Below are 18,053 nucleotides of genomic sequence, written 5' to 3' on the forward strand. Positions count from 1 at the left end.
CCTGCTATGTGACGTGTACGTGTTCAATAACGCAATTCACCCTTGCACACATTTTAAACAATGCGATTTTTTGGAAACTTTGGTATAAACGTAGTCCACTCTGTACGTACAGATTCTAATTTTGTGAACAAAAAATTGTAGTAAGGTCAAATGTTTCATTGATGAGAAAATAACAGAATGTCGGCCAAAATCCATCTCACTCAACTTCTCCCACTGTGCTTCCTCTCATTTTATTTGGTGGTTTGTGGAAATGCCAACCAGGTGCTTCTTATTTATACATCCGGTGAAACATCTGGCTCATTGTTCTGTGGCAAGAGGGTCTACTCCCGTCAACATCTGTCCACGTGGGAATACAGCAATAAGCAGACCGCCTTCCCACCTTTGGGACGACTGCCATTGTTAAGGCGGAGACTATCTCATCATTATATACAGTATCTCTGGTGCAGCTCATATGCCAAATGTTAGAAAGCCTCTCCTTTCCTGGTACTGAGTTAGTCCCAGGACCTTGTTTAAGCCTGAAACCAAATGGGCAGCTAGCCATATTGGCCTTTAGCATCTGACAGATGCAGCATAAACCGTTTATTTACAGAACAGTGGGGCTAGAGCCATATATTTACATTTTTCGGAATATTTTTTCCCGTGTGGATCCTTCATCAAGTTCATACAGTACATGGTTTTTATCTTAATCCAGTTCATGACAGAAACTGGCAGTGGCATACAGAAACAAGATACCAGAGGGATTCATCCCTGCATTTTGCAAGGCCCTCTCTGAAATGGAGTTGATGAGTCATGGATTTACAAATTTTCTGAGTTGCAGACACCTAGGTAATCAAACATGGTGCACAACTAAACCACCACATTCAACCTAAGACAAAATTGACCATATTGCAATTCTACTACTAGGGATTCAAAATACTGTCGCCTTTTACCATCATCTTGGACCTTCCACGTATTACATCTAAAAATAAAACAAAAATTACAAGTTGACAGGAGATACTGCATGGTGGCGCACCATCCCCATGAAAAAATAAAGTCAATTGCAAACGAGACAAGTAACAAAGAGAAGTAAAAAATATTTATTGCAATATTTGCTCCGCCAGAAGTGCTGGGGATCCCTTTTCTCTCTCGGGTGACCTTTGACCTAATACATCAAATTCTACATTTACAAAAAACTCCCCTGCATGTAGGCCACAGATACTGCACGCTTCGCTTTCAACAGAATAAATTATATCCAAGAGACTCCATTGTACAGCATGGGTAAACAAATAAAGGGAATAAAACATAAAAGAAAAGGTAAAGGTTTTAAAAGTAGCTTCCCTGGAAACTGAGCTAAGCTAAAGAAATCCAACCGGTGCTAGGTTAAACTCCAAGAACACTTTATTTAGAACATTAACAGACTAATTTCCAACATTCACTTTGTTTATTTATTTTTTTTAAACAGAATTTGTCAGAGATAAACATTGTTTTTTTTGTGTGTTAAACTTTGATACAGTGGGAAAATCAAACAACCGAGTTGCTGTACAACAGCGAAGGAGCTTCCACGCAATGTTATCCAAACATTTCCTTCTTGTGTTTTTTCTGTTTAACTTAAACATATCCTGGATCCAGATTAAAATGTTCATCACAGACCAAAAGTTCACAATACCTGCTCTCCTCTCTCTCTGCTATCTCGTGCTTACATTTATGTTTTGCATGTCTGTAGTATATTTGTCTTTTCTGTATTAGAAAAACGTTGTATCCTCATAGTAGAGTTTGGCTGCAAAGAGTTTGTCTGAGAATAACCGTATAGTCGATTAGGAAGTTCCCTCCTTCGCTGAGTACAGTGACCGTAAAGTCTGCACCACTCTGTTCGTCAGCTTGTGTGCACTCGTCAAGGCGATTTTCTTGTAAATAATGTCAGACTCCTTGATAGTGTCCACCCAAGGCACCGTTTTGCGTCCGTCCCGTTTCTTAGCCTCGCCCCAGACTCCAGAGTAGGAGCCAGCCATCCATTGCACTCTGTAGCCCGTGTTGGTCTTCTGGATGATGCGGGCGATCTGCGGCCGGTCCTTGTACTTGGGGCAGCAGAGGGCGATGACGTCCCTGGCGGCCAATGTCTCATTCATGTGACCTGAAGCCTCTGCAGAGTCGCCGTGCTTCCTCGACCGCCGCGATGACTGGGGAGAGAAACAGCAGCGTTACACCTCACATAGCATTCCTTTACTACAACATCCAACTAACTGGAGAGAGCACATAGGTTTAAGAAGCCAACATGGCAGTTATCAGTCTTCTAATAAATCCTTAACAGGGACAATAACAGCTGTATGACAGTGCAATAACAGGCTGCTTAGGGCTCACCACTGGGGTTTTCTCATCTCCGTCGCTCTCGTCGTCGTCCGTCTCTATAGGAGCCTGGTGGTGGTTCTTGTGGTCCTGGTGGTGGTTCTTGTGGTCCTGGTGGCTGGGCCCTCCCAGCAATGAAGTGATGGCTTTGTTTCTGGCGTTAGCGCTGGCTGACGCCTCACCTTCCTCATCCTCCTCATCAGGGTCCAAATGCTCCATCAGTAACTTGAACTGAGAGAGACCAGAATGTTAACCAGTCTGCTGTGCTCAGACATGGCTAGTTTAATTTACTGCACACCTTTAACAAAGTACAAAAAGGAACTCCATCTGGTTCAACTCTGTTTAAATTCAGTAAATTCAATAAGTAAATTGGAATTCCAATCCCTATTTTCCTTAACTCCATTACAGGACCCTAAACTAAACGACTCAAGACTTTAAAAAAAGGAAATGCGGTCAGAGTGAGCTCTTACATCTAGGTACTGTTTGACGATCCTCCTCTTGATGTCGTAGGTGAGTTCTACGTTGGCCAGGTCAGAGGTCAAGAAGTCCAGTGTCTGGTGAGGGCTGAAGTGCACGTGACCCTTCCTGTTCACCGCCTTCTCATATACCTTGGCCGATTCCGTCGGAGAGTACTTTTGGATTTTACTACAGTGGGCAGAGGAAGAAGTTGAGTTTAGGTTAATTCCTCATTAAAGTGGCAATATGTAACCTTTTGGGCAACCTGACCAAAGTTACATAGAAATGTCAGTTATAGATCGATCATTCTAATTGAAAGCAAGTAAAGAGGCTGTAGACCTGCTCTGTGCTCGCTATTTTTATGCTTCCCGTTCTCAAGTTTTGTTTTTGCGTCTTTTACTTTCGATATTGTACATTAGCTTCAAAAAGATGAAACAACAATATTTTTGGTTATGGAAAAGTTATTTCAGAGCGGTTTAGATGGTACAATGATTCTCTACACTATACTAGCTTATTTTGTCACAAACTGAAATTAGGCAAACTAAACTCAGCAAAAAAAGAAACGTCCCTTTTTCAGGACCCTGTCTTTCAAAGATAATACGTAAAAATCTAAATAACTTCACAGATCTTCATTGTAAAGGGTTTAAACGCTGTTTCCCATGCTTGTTCAATGAACCATAAACAATTAATGAACATGCACCTGTGGAACGGTCGTTAAGACACTAACAGCTTACAGATGGTAGGCAATTAAGGTCACAGTTATGAAAACTTAGGACACTAAAGAGGCCTTTCTACTGACTCTGAAAAACACCAAAAGAAAGATGCCCAGGGTCCTTGCTCATCTGAGTGAACGTGCCTTAGGCATGCTGTAAAGGGGGCATGATGACTGCAGATGTGGCCAGGGCAAGAAATTGCAATATCCGTACTGTGACACGCCTAAGACAGCGCTACAGGGAGACAGGACATTTTCACGTTCGGATGAAAAGCGTGCCCAGAGTAAACTGCCTGCTACTCAGGCCAGGAAAGCTAATATATGCATATTATTAGTAGATTTGTATAGAAAACACTCTGAAGTTTCTAAAACTGTTTGAATGATGTCTGTGAGTATAACAGAACTCATATGGCAGGCAAAAACCTGAGAAAAATCCAACCAGGAAGTGCTCATTGCCTTTCCAAGATACAGTGTAAATGGGGTCATATTGCACTTCCTAAGGCTTCCACTAGATGTCAACAGTCGTTAGAACCTTGTTTCAGACTTCTACTGTAAAGGGGGAGTGAAAAAGAGCTGTTTGACTAAGGGGTCTGGCAGAAGGCCATGAGCTAAATCATGCGCGCGACCGTGAGAGCGAGCTCTGTTCCTTTACATTTCTAAAGACAAAGGAATTGTCCGGTTGAAACATTATTGAAGATTTATGATAAAAACATCCTAAAGATTAATTCTATACATCGTTTGACATGTTTCTACAAACTGTAATATAACTTTTTGGACTTTTCGTCTGAACATTCGCCTGGACTTGCCCGCGCCTCTTGAATTTGGATTTGTGAACTAAATGCGCGGACAAAAAGGCGGTATTTGGACATAAATGATGGACATTATCGAACAAAACAAACATTTATTGTGGAACTGGGATTCCTGGGAATGCATTCTGATGAAGATCATCAAAGGTAAGTGAATATTTATTACGCTATTTCTGACTTTTACTGACTCCACAACATGGCAGGTATCTGTATGGCTTGTTTTTGTGTCTGAGCACTGTACTCAAGATTATTGCATGGTGTGCTTTTTCCGTAAAGCTTTTTTGAAATCTGACACAGCGGTTACATTAAGGAGAAGTATATCTTTAATTCTGTGCATAACACTTGTATCTTTAATCAAAGTTTATGATGAGTATTTCTGTAAATTGATGTGGCTCTGCAAATTCGCAGGATATTTTCGAGGCACAACATTACTGAACATAACGCGCGATTTCTGGATATAAATATGAACTTTATCGAACAAAACATACATGTATTTTGTAACATGAAGTCCTATGAGTGCCATCTGATGAAGATCATCAAAGGTTAGTGATTCATTTTATCTCTATTTCTGCTTTTTGTGACTCCTCTCTTTGGCTGGAAAATGGCTGTATGTTTTTTTGTGACTCTGACCTAACATAATCATATGGTGTGCTTTCGCTGTAAAGCCTTTTTGAAATCAGACACGATGGGTAGATTAACTTCTTGACGCTTAATTATTATTTATTTTTTTATAACGTTCCCAACGTAAACAGACTATTTCTCAGGCCCAGATCGTAGAATATGCATATAATTTACAGATTAGGATAGAAAACACTCCAAAGTTTCCAAAACGGTCAAAATATTGTCTGTGAGTATAACAAAACTGATTCTGCAGGCAAAAACCTGAGGAAATCCAACCCGGAAGTGCCTTAAAAAAAATCCCTGTTCTGTTGCCTGCCCCTCCATTTAAAGGCGTATCAACCAGATTCCTTTTCCAATGGCTTCCTCAGGCTGTGACCAGGCTTTAGACATAGTTTCAGGCTTTTATTTTGAAAAATTAGCGAGATTTTTCAAAACAAGTCAGGTGTCCTTTGATTAGTTCCTGCGCGCGAGAGGGGTAGCTCGACATTTTCTTTCTCTCTTTTATTGAGTAGGTTATCGTCCGGTTGAAATATTATCGATTATGTATGTTAAAAACAACCTGAGGATTGATTATTTAAAAAAAAATTGACATGTTTCTACGAACATTACGGATACTTTTTGGAATTTGTCTGCCTTTCAGGAATGGAACGAGGCTGTGGTTTTCAGAACATAACGCGCAACCCAAATGGCGTTTTTTTGTTTGTTATAAAACTAATATTTATCGAACGTAAATAACATTTATTGTGTAACTGGGAGTCTCGTGAGTACAAACATCCGAAGATTATCAAAGGTAAGCAATTAATTTGATTGCTTTTCTGACTTTCGTGACCAAGCTAATTTAAGGCTAACTGTTCTAGCATTGACTGATACACTCACAAACGCTTGGATTGCTTTCGCTGTAAAGCATATTTTCAAAATCTGACACGATAGGTGGATTAACAACAACCTAAGCTGTGTTTTGGTATATTTCACTTGTGATTCCATGATTATAAATATTTTTAGGATTCTTTTTTGAATTTGGCGCTCTGCAATTCAGTGGTTGTTTAGGAAATTGATCCCGGTAACGGGATCCGTAGTGCCAAGAAGTTTTTAAGCTTTAATTTGGTGTATTGCACTTGTTAATGTATTAAAGTTAAATATTTAAAAAATATATTTTTGAATTTCGCACTCTGCCTTTTCAGCGGATGTTGTCGAGGGGTTACCCTAGCCTTGCAGCTGGTGGCTACACCAATTACTGACTGTTACTTTTGATTTTGACCCCCCCTTTGTTCAGGGACACATTATTCAATTTCTGTTAGTCACATGTCTGTGGTACTTGTTCAGTTTGCCTCAGTTGTTGAAACTTATGTTCATACAAATATTTACACATGTTAAGTTTGCTAAAAATAAACACAGCTGACGTTTCTTTTTTTGATGAGTTCATTAGAGTTTTAGCAACCAGGAAATGGCGGAGCGATTTCTGCATAGTGCAACTAACTGAGAAATTGTCATGGCAACATAAAAAGACAAGACATATCAGTATATTGTGATCTTCCTAGCTCTGTCTTTCATGTCCAGTGAGGCGGTAAGGTGAGATGTTATGTGGTTGTGTTCCTCCTGGCATTGACGTACCTGTCTGAGAAGCCGTAGAGGTTCTTGAGATGCTGCTTTAGAACCAATAGTAGTAGTATTCCCTGTGAGGCGTTGGCAAAGTCCAACAGGGGAATGGGGTTGTCAGGCAGACGCTGCATCACCTTGTCCAAGTCCTCCATTTCCAGGTCAGAGTCAGAGTCTGACTTAACAGGGGCCCGGGCCCGGTGTTTGGGCTTTTTGGGCCTGTGGACCACCTCGTTGTCCTCGTCACTACTGTTGGAGCTGATGCTGTGACGGTTATGTTCCTCCTCCGATGACGATGATGATGACGAGTTCTCCTCCTCTGACTGGTACTTCCTCTCTTTCGACTTCTTCTCCCGCTGCCGTGGCTCTTTGAGAAGGGACTGCAGAGATGACAAAGGAGTGAGTCAGTCATTCACAACCAAACAAAGGCTATCGTTAGGGATTGTTATAGGATATAAAACCCACGACAGCTTGTAAAAGTCTATAAAAGTCACATTATAGTTAGTGCTTTCACAAGCCTGTGCACTTGTGGCTACGTGAGTTCTTGTAAGTACTTATGGCAAGGCTGTTGACAGACACTATATAGTGACGTGTGTATCACCTACCTCCTTGAAGGACTGCAGCAGGTTGCTGCCGGACACAGACAGTGTGATGTCAATGTGGTGCATGATGAAGAGAGGCTCCTCCTGGATCTGGTAGGGGAAACAGGCTAGGTTGTCTGCCATGTACAGGAGCATATTGACCTCAATCTTCTGCAGGGGGAAAGTCACAATACCAAACATTACTTCACAAAACTGTTCATTTTGTCTATAAAAATAAGGATTGTATATGAATGTTTACTGCTATAATACTGATTATTCTTAGTGTGTGTCTAGGGGGAAGGAGGAACTCACCGAGCTGTCATCAAACAAGTTGAGCAGTGAGATGAGGAAGGCTCGGCGGTGCTGCCGGTTGGATCGGACCATGGAGAAGAGGTGGGCGCAGAGGGCGGAGGTGGTCTCGTCCTGCCGGTAACCCCGGATCACCGTACCCTTAGCTGACCAGATAGCCTGCTGCACCTGGTAGGACATCTTCATCCCCGCCACGGCCTTCATCTGGACACACACACACACAACCAAACACGTTCTATACATCGATAACATACTGTACAATAGATGATCACATTACCAGCCTGTTGAGAGGCCAGTCTACTCTTCCTACCCTGAGACCAGTCTACAGACAGAAACACTCACATGGATGAAGCCGCTGTATTTCTTATCAATCTCCACCAGCTGCTGGTCTGCCTTATTCCTCATGGTGGGCTCTGGGTCCGTTCCCATGGCAATCAGGTAGGGCACACACTGAAACAAAACAGGATGTTGGGTCAACAGGGATTACAAAGCTGTGGAAACACGTGGTTGTATACTGGTACTTCACCCATAATAACACTTATTTATTCCAGTCCAAAATTAAGTAAAAACTCTGTGCACAGCATTATGTCCAGTTACACCTATTAAAGGTCCAATGCAACTGTTTTTTTTATTTTTTTTTATTATTTAAAAAAAAATCTCAATATCAAATAATTTCTGAGGTAACAATTTAGTACCGTCCTGTCATGGTTTTCAATTCAAATGGTCAAAAATAAACAAACATAGCTTCTTGGCAAAGAGTCATTTTTCAAGCAATAATTTAGCTAGGACTGTCTGGGAGTGGTCTGAGTAGACAGTTAAAACTAACTGTTATTGGCAGAGAGGTTTGGAACTCTTTCTTATTGGTCTATTAACTAATTTACCGCCTGGTGATGTGCACCAGAGGCAGCGGCCTAGACCGCTACACTACCCTAGGCCAGAGCCTTTTCTAATTCTTTAACTGACCAGAGTTTGTGCATGCCTTGTTTGAGAAGAGTAGCCCAGTGGTGTGTACTGTCTGAGGTGGAAGCGTACCTGTACAGGATGGATGAGGCCCTGGTTGAGTGTCAGGGCAATGACGTTGAGGGCAAAATGTCGTACGGTGGACTGTGTGTGGAAGAAGGCCTCCAGCACCTGCTTCAGGTACAGCTGCATGATGGAGCTGCTCATACCTGACGAGATGTCACCCATCTCCTTCAGGTCCTCCTGCTTCGACAGCTTCTTCCCTGTAGACGTACAAAGACAAGAGCCATTTAGGAAACTAGCCACTAGACAACAACATCATGGAGGCATGCCCTAACTAACACATCCAATATCCTTAGCTCCATTCTATCAACTTGAAGATATTGCTATGCTTGTGTGGACTTATTTTCAACCTGTATTGATATGAATGAATGAGCTAGGGCCACCAATACAAAAATGTATGCACTTCATTTTGTAAGTCATTTTGGAGTAAATAGCATATATACACTGCTCAAAAAAATAAAGGGAACACTTAAACAACACAATGTAACTCCAAGTCAATCACACTTCTATGAAATCAAACTGTCCACTTAGGAAGCAACACTGATTGACAATAAATTTCACATGCTGTTGTGCAAATGGAATAGACAAAAGGTGGAAATTATAGGCAATTAGCAAGACACCCCCAAAAAAGGAGTGATTCTGCAGGTGGTGACCACAGACCACTTCTCAGTTCCTATGCTTCCTGGCTGATGTTTTGGTCACTTTTGAATGCTGGCGGTGCTCTCACTCTAGTGGTAGCATGAGACGGAGTCTACAACCCACACAAGTGGCTCAGGTAGTGCAGTTCATCCAGGATGGCACATCAATGCGAGCTGTGGCAAAAAGGTTTGCTGTGTCTGTCAGCGTAGTGTCCAGAGCATGGAGGCGCTACCAGGAGACAGGCCAGTACATCAGGAGACGTGGAGGAGGCCGTAGGAGGGCAACAACCCAGCAGCAGGACCGCTACCTGTGCAAGGAGGTGCACTGCCAGAGCCCTGCAAAATGACCTCCAGCAGGCCACAAATGTGCATGTGTCAGCATATGGTCTCACAAGGGGTCTGAGGATCTCATCTCGGTACCTAATGGCAGTCAGGCTACCTCTGGCGAGCATATGGAGTGCTGTGCGGCCCCACAAAGAAATGCCACCCCACACCATGACTGACCCACCGCCAAACCGGTCATGCTGGAGGATGTTGCAGGCAGCAGAATATTCTCCACGGCGTCTCCAGACTCTGTCACGTCTGTCACATGTGCTCATGTGCTCAGTGTGAACCTGCTTTCATCTGTGAAGAGCACAGGGCGCCAGTGGCGAATTTGCCAATCTTGGTGTTCTCTGGCAAATGCCAAACGTCCTGCACGGTGCTGGGCTGTAAGCACAACCCCCACCTGTGGACGTCGGGCCCTCATACCACCCTCATGGAGTCTGTTTCTGACCGTTTGAGCAGACACATGCACATTTGTGGCCTGCTGGAGGTCATTTTGCAGGGCTCTGGCAGTGCACCTCCTTGCACAAAGGCGGAGGTAGCGGTCCTGCTGCTGGGTTGTTGCCCTCCTACGGCCTCCTCCACGTCTCCTGATGTACTGGCCTGTCTCCTGGTAGCGCCTCCATGCTCTGGACACTACGCTGACAGACACAGCAAACCTTTTTGCCACAGCTCGCATTGATGTGCCATCCTGGATGAACTGCACTACCTGAGCCACTTGTGTGGGTTGTAGACTCCGTCTCATGCTACCACTAGAGTGAGAGCACCGCCAGCATTCAAAAGTGACCAAAACATCAGCCAGGAAGCATAGGAACTGAGAAGTTGTCTGTGGTCACCACCTGCAGAATCACTCCTTTTTTGGGGGTGTCTTGCTAATTGCCTATAATTTCCACCTTTTGTCTATTCCATTTGCACAACAGCATGTGAAATTTATTGTCAATCAGTGTTGCTTCCTAAGTGGACAGTTTGATTTCACAGAAGTGTGATTGACTTGGAGTTACATTGTGTTGTTTAAGTGTTCCCTTTATTTTTTTGAGCAGTGTATTATATTTAATGGACACAGAGGTGAGACTCACACTGTTGGTCGGCCTCCTGCATGCGCGAGTCTTCCTCCTGCAGGTATGTCTGCAGGTTCTTCAGCACCTGGATCTTTAGGTTGACAGAGCTCTTCCTGTCTGACAGGATGCCATTGTACAGACTCATCACATCCTGCATGAACATCAGCCCTGGGTACTGGATGAACTGGAAGCCTGGACAATGGAGAAAGGGGGATAGGGAGAAAGAGGAATATCAATAATGAGGAACCAGGGAAACAAGCCATTGGTGATGAATGACAGAAGTTTGAAAGGTGCTGCAATACCAATACAGAAGGGTCATTGTTAGAGCAACACATGGTCTGTGGTAGGGTGAGGTGAGCTTTACCTAGACCAATGATGGCCTTGGTCTGAACTTCCTCATCTTCATGCTTAGTGAAGTACAGCAAAAGCTCCATAACTTTTTCCTTTATCACAACCTACAACACACAAAGGGAAAAGCAACATCAAGTTCTTATTCCCGTCTTTCATAAAATGTTTTTTTTTTTTTTTTTTTAAACAGTTGGTCACAACAATGTTAAGAAAAATCTGTTTTCTTGGACCGACCTTTGTGGGGCCCTTGAATTCCTCCTCGTCAAAGTCAAAGTGGCGACAGAGTGCCCCCACAGTGAACAGCGAGCGCAGCAAGGCCGGTTTGTTAGCAGCCAGAACAGGGTTGTTGGAGTCCTCAGAGTGCTGGGTCTTCAGCTTGGTCAGGGCACCATAGTAACGGTTGAAACAAGCCCAAACAAACTTGTAGTTGCGAGTGACCCTGTTCACCACAGCTCCAAGACAGCTCACACAGTGTTGTACAACCTGAGAAACAAGATTACCGAATAACTAAAAACAGCATTTTAACACCTTTTATTTGTTCCTTCACGGTTATTTTAGTATTGAACCTGGGTACAAGCTGTAGCCTTTACAAGAGACATACCGTCATGCCGTATTTGATGATGAGCTTCATCAGGTCTTCCTCTATGGTGGTGAGGAAGGTCTCAGAGGGGTGCTCCATCAGAGGAATCACCAGCTCAAGGATCTTGGCCACGTTACAGATCACCATGAAGTCACTCTGGGTCTGGAAACACAAGAGAAATCCATATTGATAGGGTTTGGCCGGCGTAGGCCGTCATTGTAAAATAGTAATTTGTTCTTAACTGACTTGCCTAGTTAAATAAAGGTTAAAGAAATAAAATAAATTGATACAGCCAGAGAGATTTTTATGTTGTGAGTCACAGCTTGACCCCCGTTGGTCACGTTGTTGTATAAAACTTGTACTGACAATGATCAACCACTAGATGGCCCTAGAGCTCTATGTAAAAATCAAGTGTAAATTTTTTTCCTTGAACTTTTACACCTGGCACAATATTCAATTACTTATTTCAGAAAAAAATAACATCACAATAACTACAGTAAATTTCTACAAATTGAGGAGAGAAAGTGACCTTACGTTGCACTTGGTGGTGAGATAAGGCTGGATGGTCATGGCATGTTTGACCATCAGCTGGGATCGGATTTTACTGAACAGAAAGAGGGTGGTGATGCAGGACACCAGACGATTGGAATTCACCCCCTTGTTCTCAATGTCTGAAACACAAACACAGATCCTTTCTTCAGACTCAACTGGACTTTCTCACAGTCCATGAGAGTTTATCATATCATAATCAACAGTACATTCATGTGTCAGTATAAATGGCAATTTGAAATCAAAACCGTGAGTACACCAAAGATAGCTGTGAGTGAGCTCCATACCAGTGAGAGACTCTTCATATTTTAGGATGTGTTCCACTAGATTGTCCACCAGCTGAACGCAGGCCTTTCTGGCTGGCTTATAGGCGGCATCTTCCTCGGTCTTCAGCAGCTAAACAGGGATAGAGTAGGGGGAGGTTGTGAGATGAGGCACACAACCATCACAAGTCTGTCTTGAACTCATTTGCAACAGCTCTCATTAGAGAAAACTGATAAACAAGTCACAGTACATACGTTTCAAGGATGGCCTGAAGTAAACAGCATTACTTCCTGTGCTTGATACTCTCCATAACCATAAATAGGCCTACATGTGATAATCAATAAACCTGAGCCAATGATAAAAAAGTTATGAACAAAACTCCAGGCCAACTATTACCATGTAATACACAGCACAGACACAATTCAAAATACTCACGTTTTGAAGCAGCTGCTCAAACCAGTCATAGCCTGTATCTTTGCATGCAGACACCTAGGAAAGATGGATGTCATCAGGTCAAGACATGTTGAACAGTCACGCCTAAAATACAGTAACACAGACCGATATGTACATTGGAAAGTTATTTATCTGTTTGGTAGTTCTGTGCTCAGCTTTGAGCCCTGGAACTCACCACGTCTGTGATGTTGAGGATCTTGCGGGTCATGGCGTCTTTATCGTGATTGGGTGTAGGGGTGAACCAGAGTTTCTGGAAGGTCTCGTTCACAAGTTTCTGAAGAAGAATGTGGTGCAACATTTTGAAATATGCAAACAAAGACAGGTAACTTTCTGAAGCCCTGCGACGTATCCATTCACACATGAAACACAGACATTTAAAGATGCAGACAGATACATACCTTGATGCCCTCCTCGTCGTTGACCCTGCGGATCATCTTGACACACATCTCAGTGATCTTGTTGAAGGTGGGTTGCTCCAGACAGATGTCTCTAAGGATCTTAATCACCCTCTTCCTCACACTGATACCCGTATCCTGGAAAAAGAGGGGCAGAATTAATACATTTACATTTTAGTAATTTAGCAGGTCTTATCCATAGCGACTTACAGTAATGAGTGCATATATTTTATGTACTTTTTCATACTGATCCCCCATGGGAATCAAAACCACAACTGTGGCGTTGTCAGCGCCATGCTCTACCAACTGAGCCACACAGGACCCAGATGCTGATGCTAAGGCAACTTCCACCATATTTACAAAATGTCACTCCAGGGTTACTTACCCCTGCATTTTCTAAATTATATTACAAGCGATCATAATATATATTATCCAAAATAAGTTAAACATGAAATATATGTCATATTAACAAAATGACAAATCGGAGTAACTTGTTGGGTAGAGCAGAAATGATAGGTTCTCATCGGCACTTAATTTACGTTTGAGAAGCCTGCAGTTCTCCAGCAGAGCCATAGGTGGCAGTGTAGAGAAAAGGATATTACCTTAAGTGAACTTTTACACTTAGAATGAACCCTCAGCTAGAGGTGGCAAGCGTCATCGGCCCAGTTCCATTTCTCACTGCTCTGTGTGAGCTGATGCCTTCTCATCCTCCTACAGCCCACAGAAAGGGCTCTGAGCCATGTTATCCTATCTGACAGCTTGTTTGAGTATTGCTCAAAGAGTTGCACTTCACATCTGTGTTTAGGGTGAATGTCCCGCTGTGACTCGGTCTCTGTGTATAAAGATGTGCGTTACCCTGCTTGTTGAGGTGTGTATTATGGTGTGTGTTCGTTACCAGTATCCTCTCGATCAGCATGTCGTAGTACTGCTCTGTGAGCTGGGGTCTGCTCAACACAAAACGCCCCAGCAGCTCCACAGCAGCCTCGCGTACACTGGTGGAGTTGTCCATCAGACGACCATGGACCCCGCGCTGCATGTCCAACTGATGAGAAGGAGAGGATGAGGACTGAGGAAACACTTATGCACAGACAAAAAGGCTCTGAGCATATTTAGGTGCATCAGGTTTAGTGTTGGGTAGAGCACTCACCCTGGCCAGAATACTGGGGTCTACAGCCACCACCTCAGACAAACACTTCATGGCTTTAGTTCTGACAGCTATGGCACTCTCCCCCAGCACTCTCAGGATCTGTTGAAGAGGAGCGAGAGGGATTATTTACAAACCATACACACAGAGCACCAAATTAACACACATGAAGGAACTTAATCAAATCACTCTCGCATACTCTTACCTGTGTTAAATAAATATCGAAGCTCTGAGCGAATGGCCTCATAGAGGCCAAATATCTGACAATCAGGCAGGAGTCATCATAGTCCACAGTGTCAGAGTTCATCCTGTGGGGGAAGAGAGGAAGAGAAGAATGCATTTGAAAAAAAGACACAGGCAAACACTGAGGTTGAAGCACTGACAGTGGGACAGTGAGGGTTGAGTCCTACCTCAGTGTGCTGAACTGCGAGGGCGCGGTCTTGATAATGTTGCGGAGGTACTTCTTGCGTGCCTCGGCTCTCTGCATGATCTCTCCGGTGGTCTCGATGTCCTTGGCGTGGTGCTGGCCTTCAGAAGAGTCCTCGTCCCCTCGCTGGTTCTGAGACTTCATGGCCTTCTCCATCTCTGTCAAAGTGTCCCTGAACCACTGGGCGATGTAGAACTTCCTGGCAAACTGAAGGCAGCAGCAAAAATCAACAGTTACATCTCAAACCTGATATGTGAACAACGGCAATGGTGGAAAAAGTACCCAATTGTCATACTTGAGTAACAGTAAAGATACCTTAATAGAAAACAACTCAAGTAAAAGTTAGTCACCCAGTAAAATACTACTTGATTAAAAGTCTAAAAGTATTTGGTTTTAAATATACTTATCAAAAAGAAAACGTAATTGCTAAAATATACTTAGATATTAAAAGTAAAAGTGAAAGTATAAATAATTTAAAATTCCTAATATTAAGCAAACCAGACGGCACAATTTTCACGTTTTTTTAAATTTAATTTACGGATAGCCAGGGGCATGATCCAACACTTGGACATCATTTACAAACAAAGCATGTGTGTTTAGTGAGTCTGCCAGATCAGAGGCAGTAGGGATGACCAGGGATCTCTTGATAAGTGTGTGAATGGACCCTTTTTCTGTACTTTTGGGTGTCAGAGTAGATGTATGGAATAAAAAGTACATTATTTTCTTTAAGAATGTAGTGAAGTAAAAGTAGTCAAAAATATAAATAGTAAATTACAGATACCCCAAAAAACTACTTAACTTCTTTATGATAGGGGGCAGCATTTTCACTTTTGGATGAATTGCGTGCCCATAGTGAACTGCCTCCTACTCTGTCCCAGATGCTAATATATGCATATCATTATCACTATTGGATATAAAACACTCTGAAGTCTCTAAAACTGTTTGAATGATGTCTGTGAGTAAATCAGAACTCATATGGCAGGCAAAAACCAGAGAAAAAATCCAAACAGGAAGTGAGAATTCTGAGACTGGTCAATGTTCAACTCATCGCCGATTAAATTCTCTGTAAGATATGGATCTGTTTGCACTTCCTACGCCTTCCACTAGATGTCAACAGTCTGTAGAACGTGGAATGAAGCTTATGCTGTGTTGTGGGGCCGGATGGGAGGGGAATGAGTCAGTGGTCTGGCAGATTGCCAGTTCCTGATCATGCGCATTCCTCATGATATCGCCTTGCGTTCCATAACTTCTACAGACATGAAGGAATGCTCCGGTTGGAACGTTATTGGATATATATGATAACAACATCCTGAAGATTGATTCTCTACCTAGTTTGACCAGTTTATTCGACCTGTTATATAACTTTTTGAAGTTTTCGTCCGAGTTCGCCTGCATTTGCGCGAGCGTTTGGACATGTGCACTAAACATGCATAAGTAATGGACATTATCGAACAAAACAACGATTTATTGTGGAACTAGGATTCCTGGGAGTGCATTCTGATGAAGATGATCAAAGGTAAGGGAATATTTATGATGTAATTTCGTATTTCTGTTGACTCCAACATGGCGGAGAAATGTTATGTTTGAGCGCCATCTCAGATTATTGCATGGTGTGCTTTTTACGTAAAGTTTTTTTGAAATCTGACACAGCGGTTGCATTAAGAACAAGTGTATCTTTAATTATATGTAAAACATGTATCTTTCATCAAAGTTTATGATGAGTATTTCTGTTATTTGACGTGGCTCTCTGCAATTTCTCCGGATATTTTGGAGGCATTTCTGAACATGGCGCCAATGTAAACCGAGATTTGTGGATATAAATATGCACATTATCGAACAAAACATAAATGTATTGTGTAACATGATGTCCTATGAGTGTCATCTGATGAAGATCACCAAAGGTTAGTGATTCATTTTATCTCTATTTATGCTTTTTGTGACTACTATCTTTTGCTGGGAAAATGGCTTTGTTTTTCTGTGGCTATGTACTGAGCTAACATAATCGTTTGGTGTGCTTTCGCCGTAAATCCTTTATGAAATCAGACATGTTGGCTGGATTCACAACATGTGTAGCTTTAATTTGGTGTGATTTCATGAAAGATTGATTTTTATAGTAATATATTTGAATTTGGCGCACTACATTTTTTCTAGCTTTTGGCCAAGTGGGACGCTACCGTCCCACATATCCCAGAGAAGTTAAGTAGTACATTCAAGTATTTTTCCTTGGCTAAGTACTTTACACCACTGAATATAGTGTAGCTATAACTACAGTATGTTCAGAAAATACACTCACAACTAGAGATGGATCCGTCTCTGCGTTCTCATCCATGTAGTCCAACAGGGCCTTCTGCAACTGCTGGGTCTCATCATTGCCTTGTGTCTAGGTTGATAACAAAACAGCAACAACATTGTGTTACCATTTTGCTGTGTATATCTTGAATGACAGTTGACTGAGGATTGTTATGGTCAGACTGAACGCCTAGCTACCTCTCTGAGGATGCGGTCGATGGAGCGCTGGTCCATCTTGCTGGTGACGCCGTCTTTGCGCAGGCGGGCAGCGACGGTGCCCAGGTAGTCTAGCGATGCCACCCTCAGAGCCATCTCTGTCTGCTTATTGCTAAACTGATGCACCTGGAACAGAGGATAGGGAGAAGAGTGTCATTCAGGCTGCTTTTTCTTTCCACAACAGCAAATAACCCCACTCACCAGAGGAGTCCCATGTGCTTTTATCAATAGCTCTACTGCTGACCAATAACTGATTAGTTTAGCTATGACGGATGGACTCACCAGTAGACGACCCAGCAGACTGAGGAGAAGCTCAGCAGCTGGCCACTCTGGTTTGTTCACCGTAGACAGCAGGTCCTGGACAAAATTTTCAAACAGTGGGCGATAGTCCTCCTCTCCCTGCTTACTGCCACACCTGAAACACAGACAGAGGAACACAGAGGCTTGGTCAAAGAGCTAACAGTATCATAAAGAGATATCTTACACCATTTTCTATTAACAGTTCTAATCTAGTTTGATTGTGAAAATCATGAAAGGCTGTTAAGCGAGATCATCTTACTTCTTTAGGAAGACGGACAGGAAGTTCTGAGCTGCTCGCATTGCCGTCTCATAAGAGTTTGTGATCAGGACATCTTGGTCCACCTGGGAAAAGAGCAAGCAATTGTGAATAAAAGTATTTGGTCAAGATGTCCATCAGATGATTCCTAGCCCAGTCGGCATGGCCATCCCTAACATACCTTCTTATCATACTCGTCGTGGCTGTCCCTGTTGTTCGGGAGGTGCACCACACATTGGATAAGCTGAAGCACCAGAGCTGTGACCATCTGGATGTACATGGGCTCCCCATCCTTATCACTGCTGTTCAGCCTAGGGACGCACATATAGACAAATACACATACAGACAACCTCAATTGCACTCCACACTGCACCCCCACCTAGATA

The 18,053-nt window shown here is 42.8% G+C and overlaps 1 protein-coding gene across 4 annotated transcripts in view; it reads right to left on the minus strand.

Moving 5' to 3' along the window:
• Positions 1–1,053: 1,053 nt before the first annotated feature.
• LOC139536759 (nipped-B-like protein B) overlaps positions 1,054–18,053 on the minus strand; it is a 68,078-nt gene continuing 51,078 nt past the window's right edge. For all 4 annotated transcript variants that reach the window (XM_071337382.1, XM_071337374.1, XM_071337364.1 and 1 more), the window contains 26 exons: positions 17,849–17,978; positions 17,671–17,753; positions 17,394–17,526; positions 17,094–17,237; positions 16,900–16,986; positions 14,590–14,813; positions 14,385–14,487; positions 14,183–14,281; positions 13,931–14,077; positions 13,039–13,173; positions 12,816–12,914; positions 12,623–12,676; positions 12,211–12,319; positions 11,909–12,045; positions 11,396–11,536; positions 11,029–11,277; positions 10,811–10,901; positions 10,465–10,638; positions 8,436–8,626; positions 7,746–7,853; positions 7,407–7,607; positions 7,119–7,265; positions 6,529–6,893; positions 2,793–2,967; positions 2,338–2,553; positions 1,054–2,156 (listed from right to left, as the gene is read on the minus strand). In XM_071337382.1, the coding sequence (XP_071193483.1) occupies positions 1,794–2,156; positions 2,338–2,553; positions 2,793–2,967; positions 6,529–6,893; positions 7,119–7,265; positions 7,407–7,607; positions 7,746–7,853; positions 8,436–8,626; positions 10,465–10,638; positions 10,811–10,901; positions 11,029–11,277; positions 11,396–11,536; positions 11,909–12,045; positions 12,211–12,319; positions 12,623–12,676; positions 12,816–12,914; positions 13,039–13,173; positions 13,931–14,077; positions 14,183–14,281; positions 14,385–14,487; positions 14,590–14,813; positions 16,900–16,986; positions 17,094–17,237; positions 17,394–17,526; positions 17,671–17,753; positions 17,849–17,978 (4,105 nt within the window). In that variant the 3' untranslated portion in view covers positions 1,054–1,793. The remainder of the gene's footprint in view (positions 2,157–2,337; positions 2,554–2,792; positions 2,968–6,528; positions 6,894–7,118; positions 7,266–7,406; positions 7,608–7,745; positions 7,854–8,435; positions 8,627–10,464; positions 10,639–10,810; positions 10,902–11,028; positions 11,278–11,395; positions 11,537–11,908; positions 12,046–12,210; positions 12,320–12,622; positions 12,677–12,815; positions 12,915–13,038; positions 13,174–13,930; positions 14,078–14,182; positions 14,282–14,384; positions 14,488–14,589; positions 14,814–16,899; positions 16,987–17,093; positions 17,238–17,393; positions 17,527–17,670; positions 17,754–17,848; positions 17,979–18,053) is intronic.

The sequence above is a fragment of the Salvelinus alpinus genome, chromosome 1 (genome assembly GCF_045679555.1).
Source record: "Salvelinus alpinus chromosome 1, SLU_Salpinus.1, whole genome shotgun sequence".
Classification (NCBI taxonomy): Eukaryota; Metazoa; Chordata; class Actinopteri; order Salmoniformes; family Salmonidae; genus Salvelinus; species Salvelinus alpinus.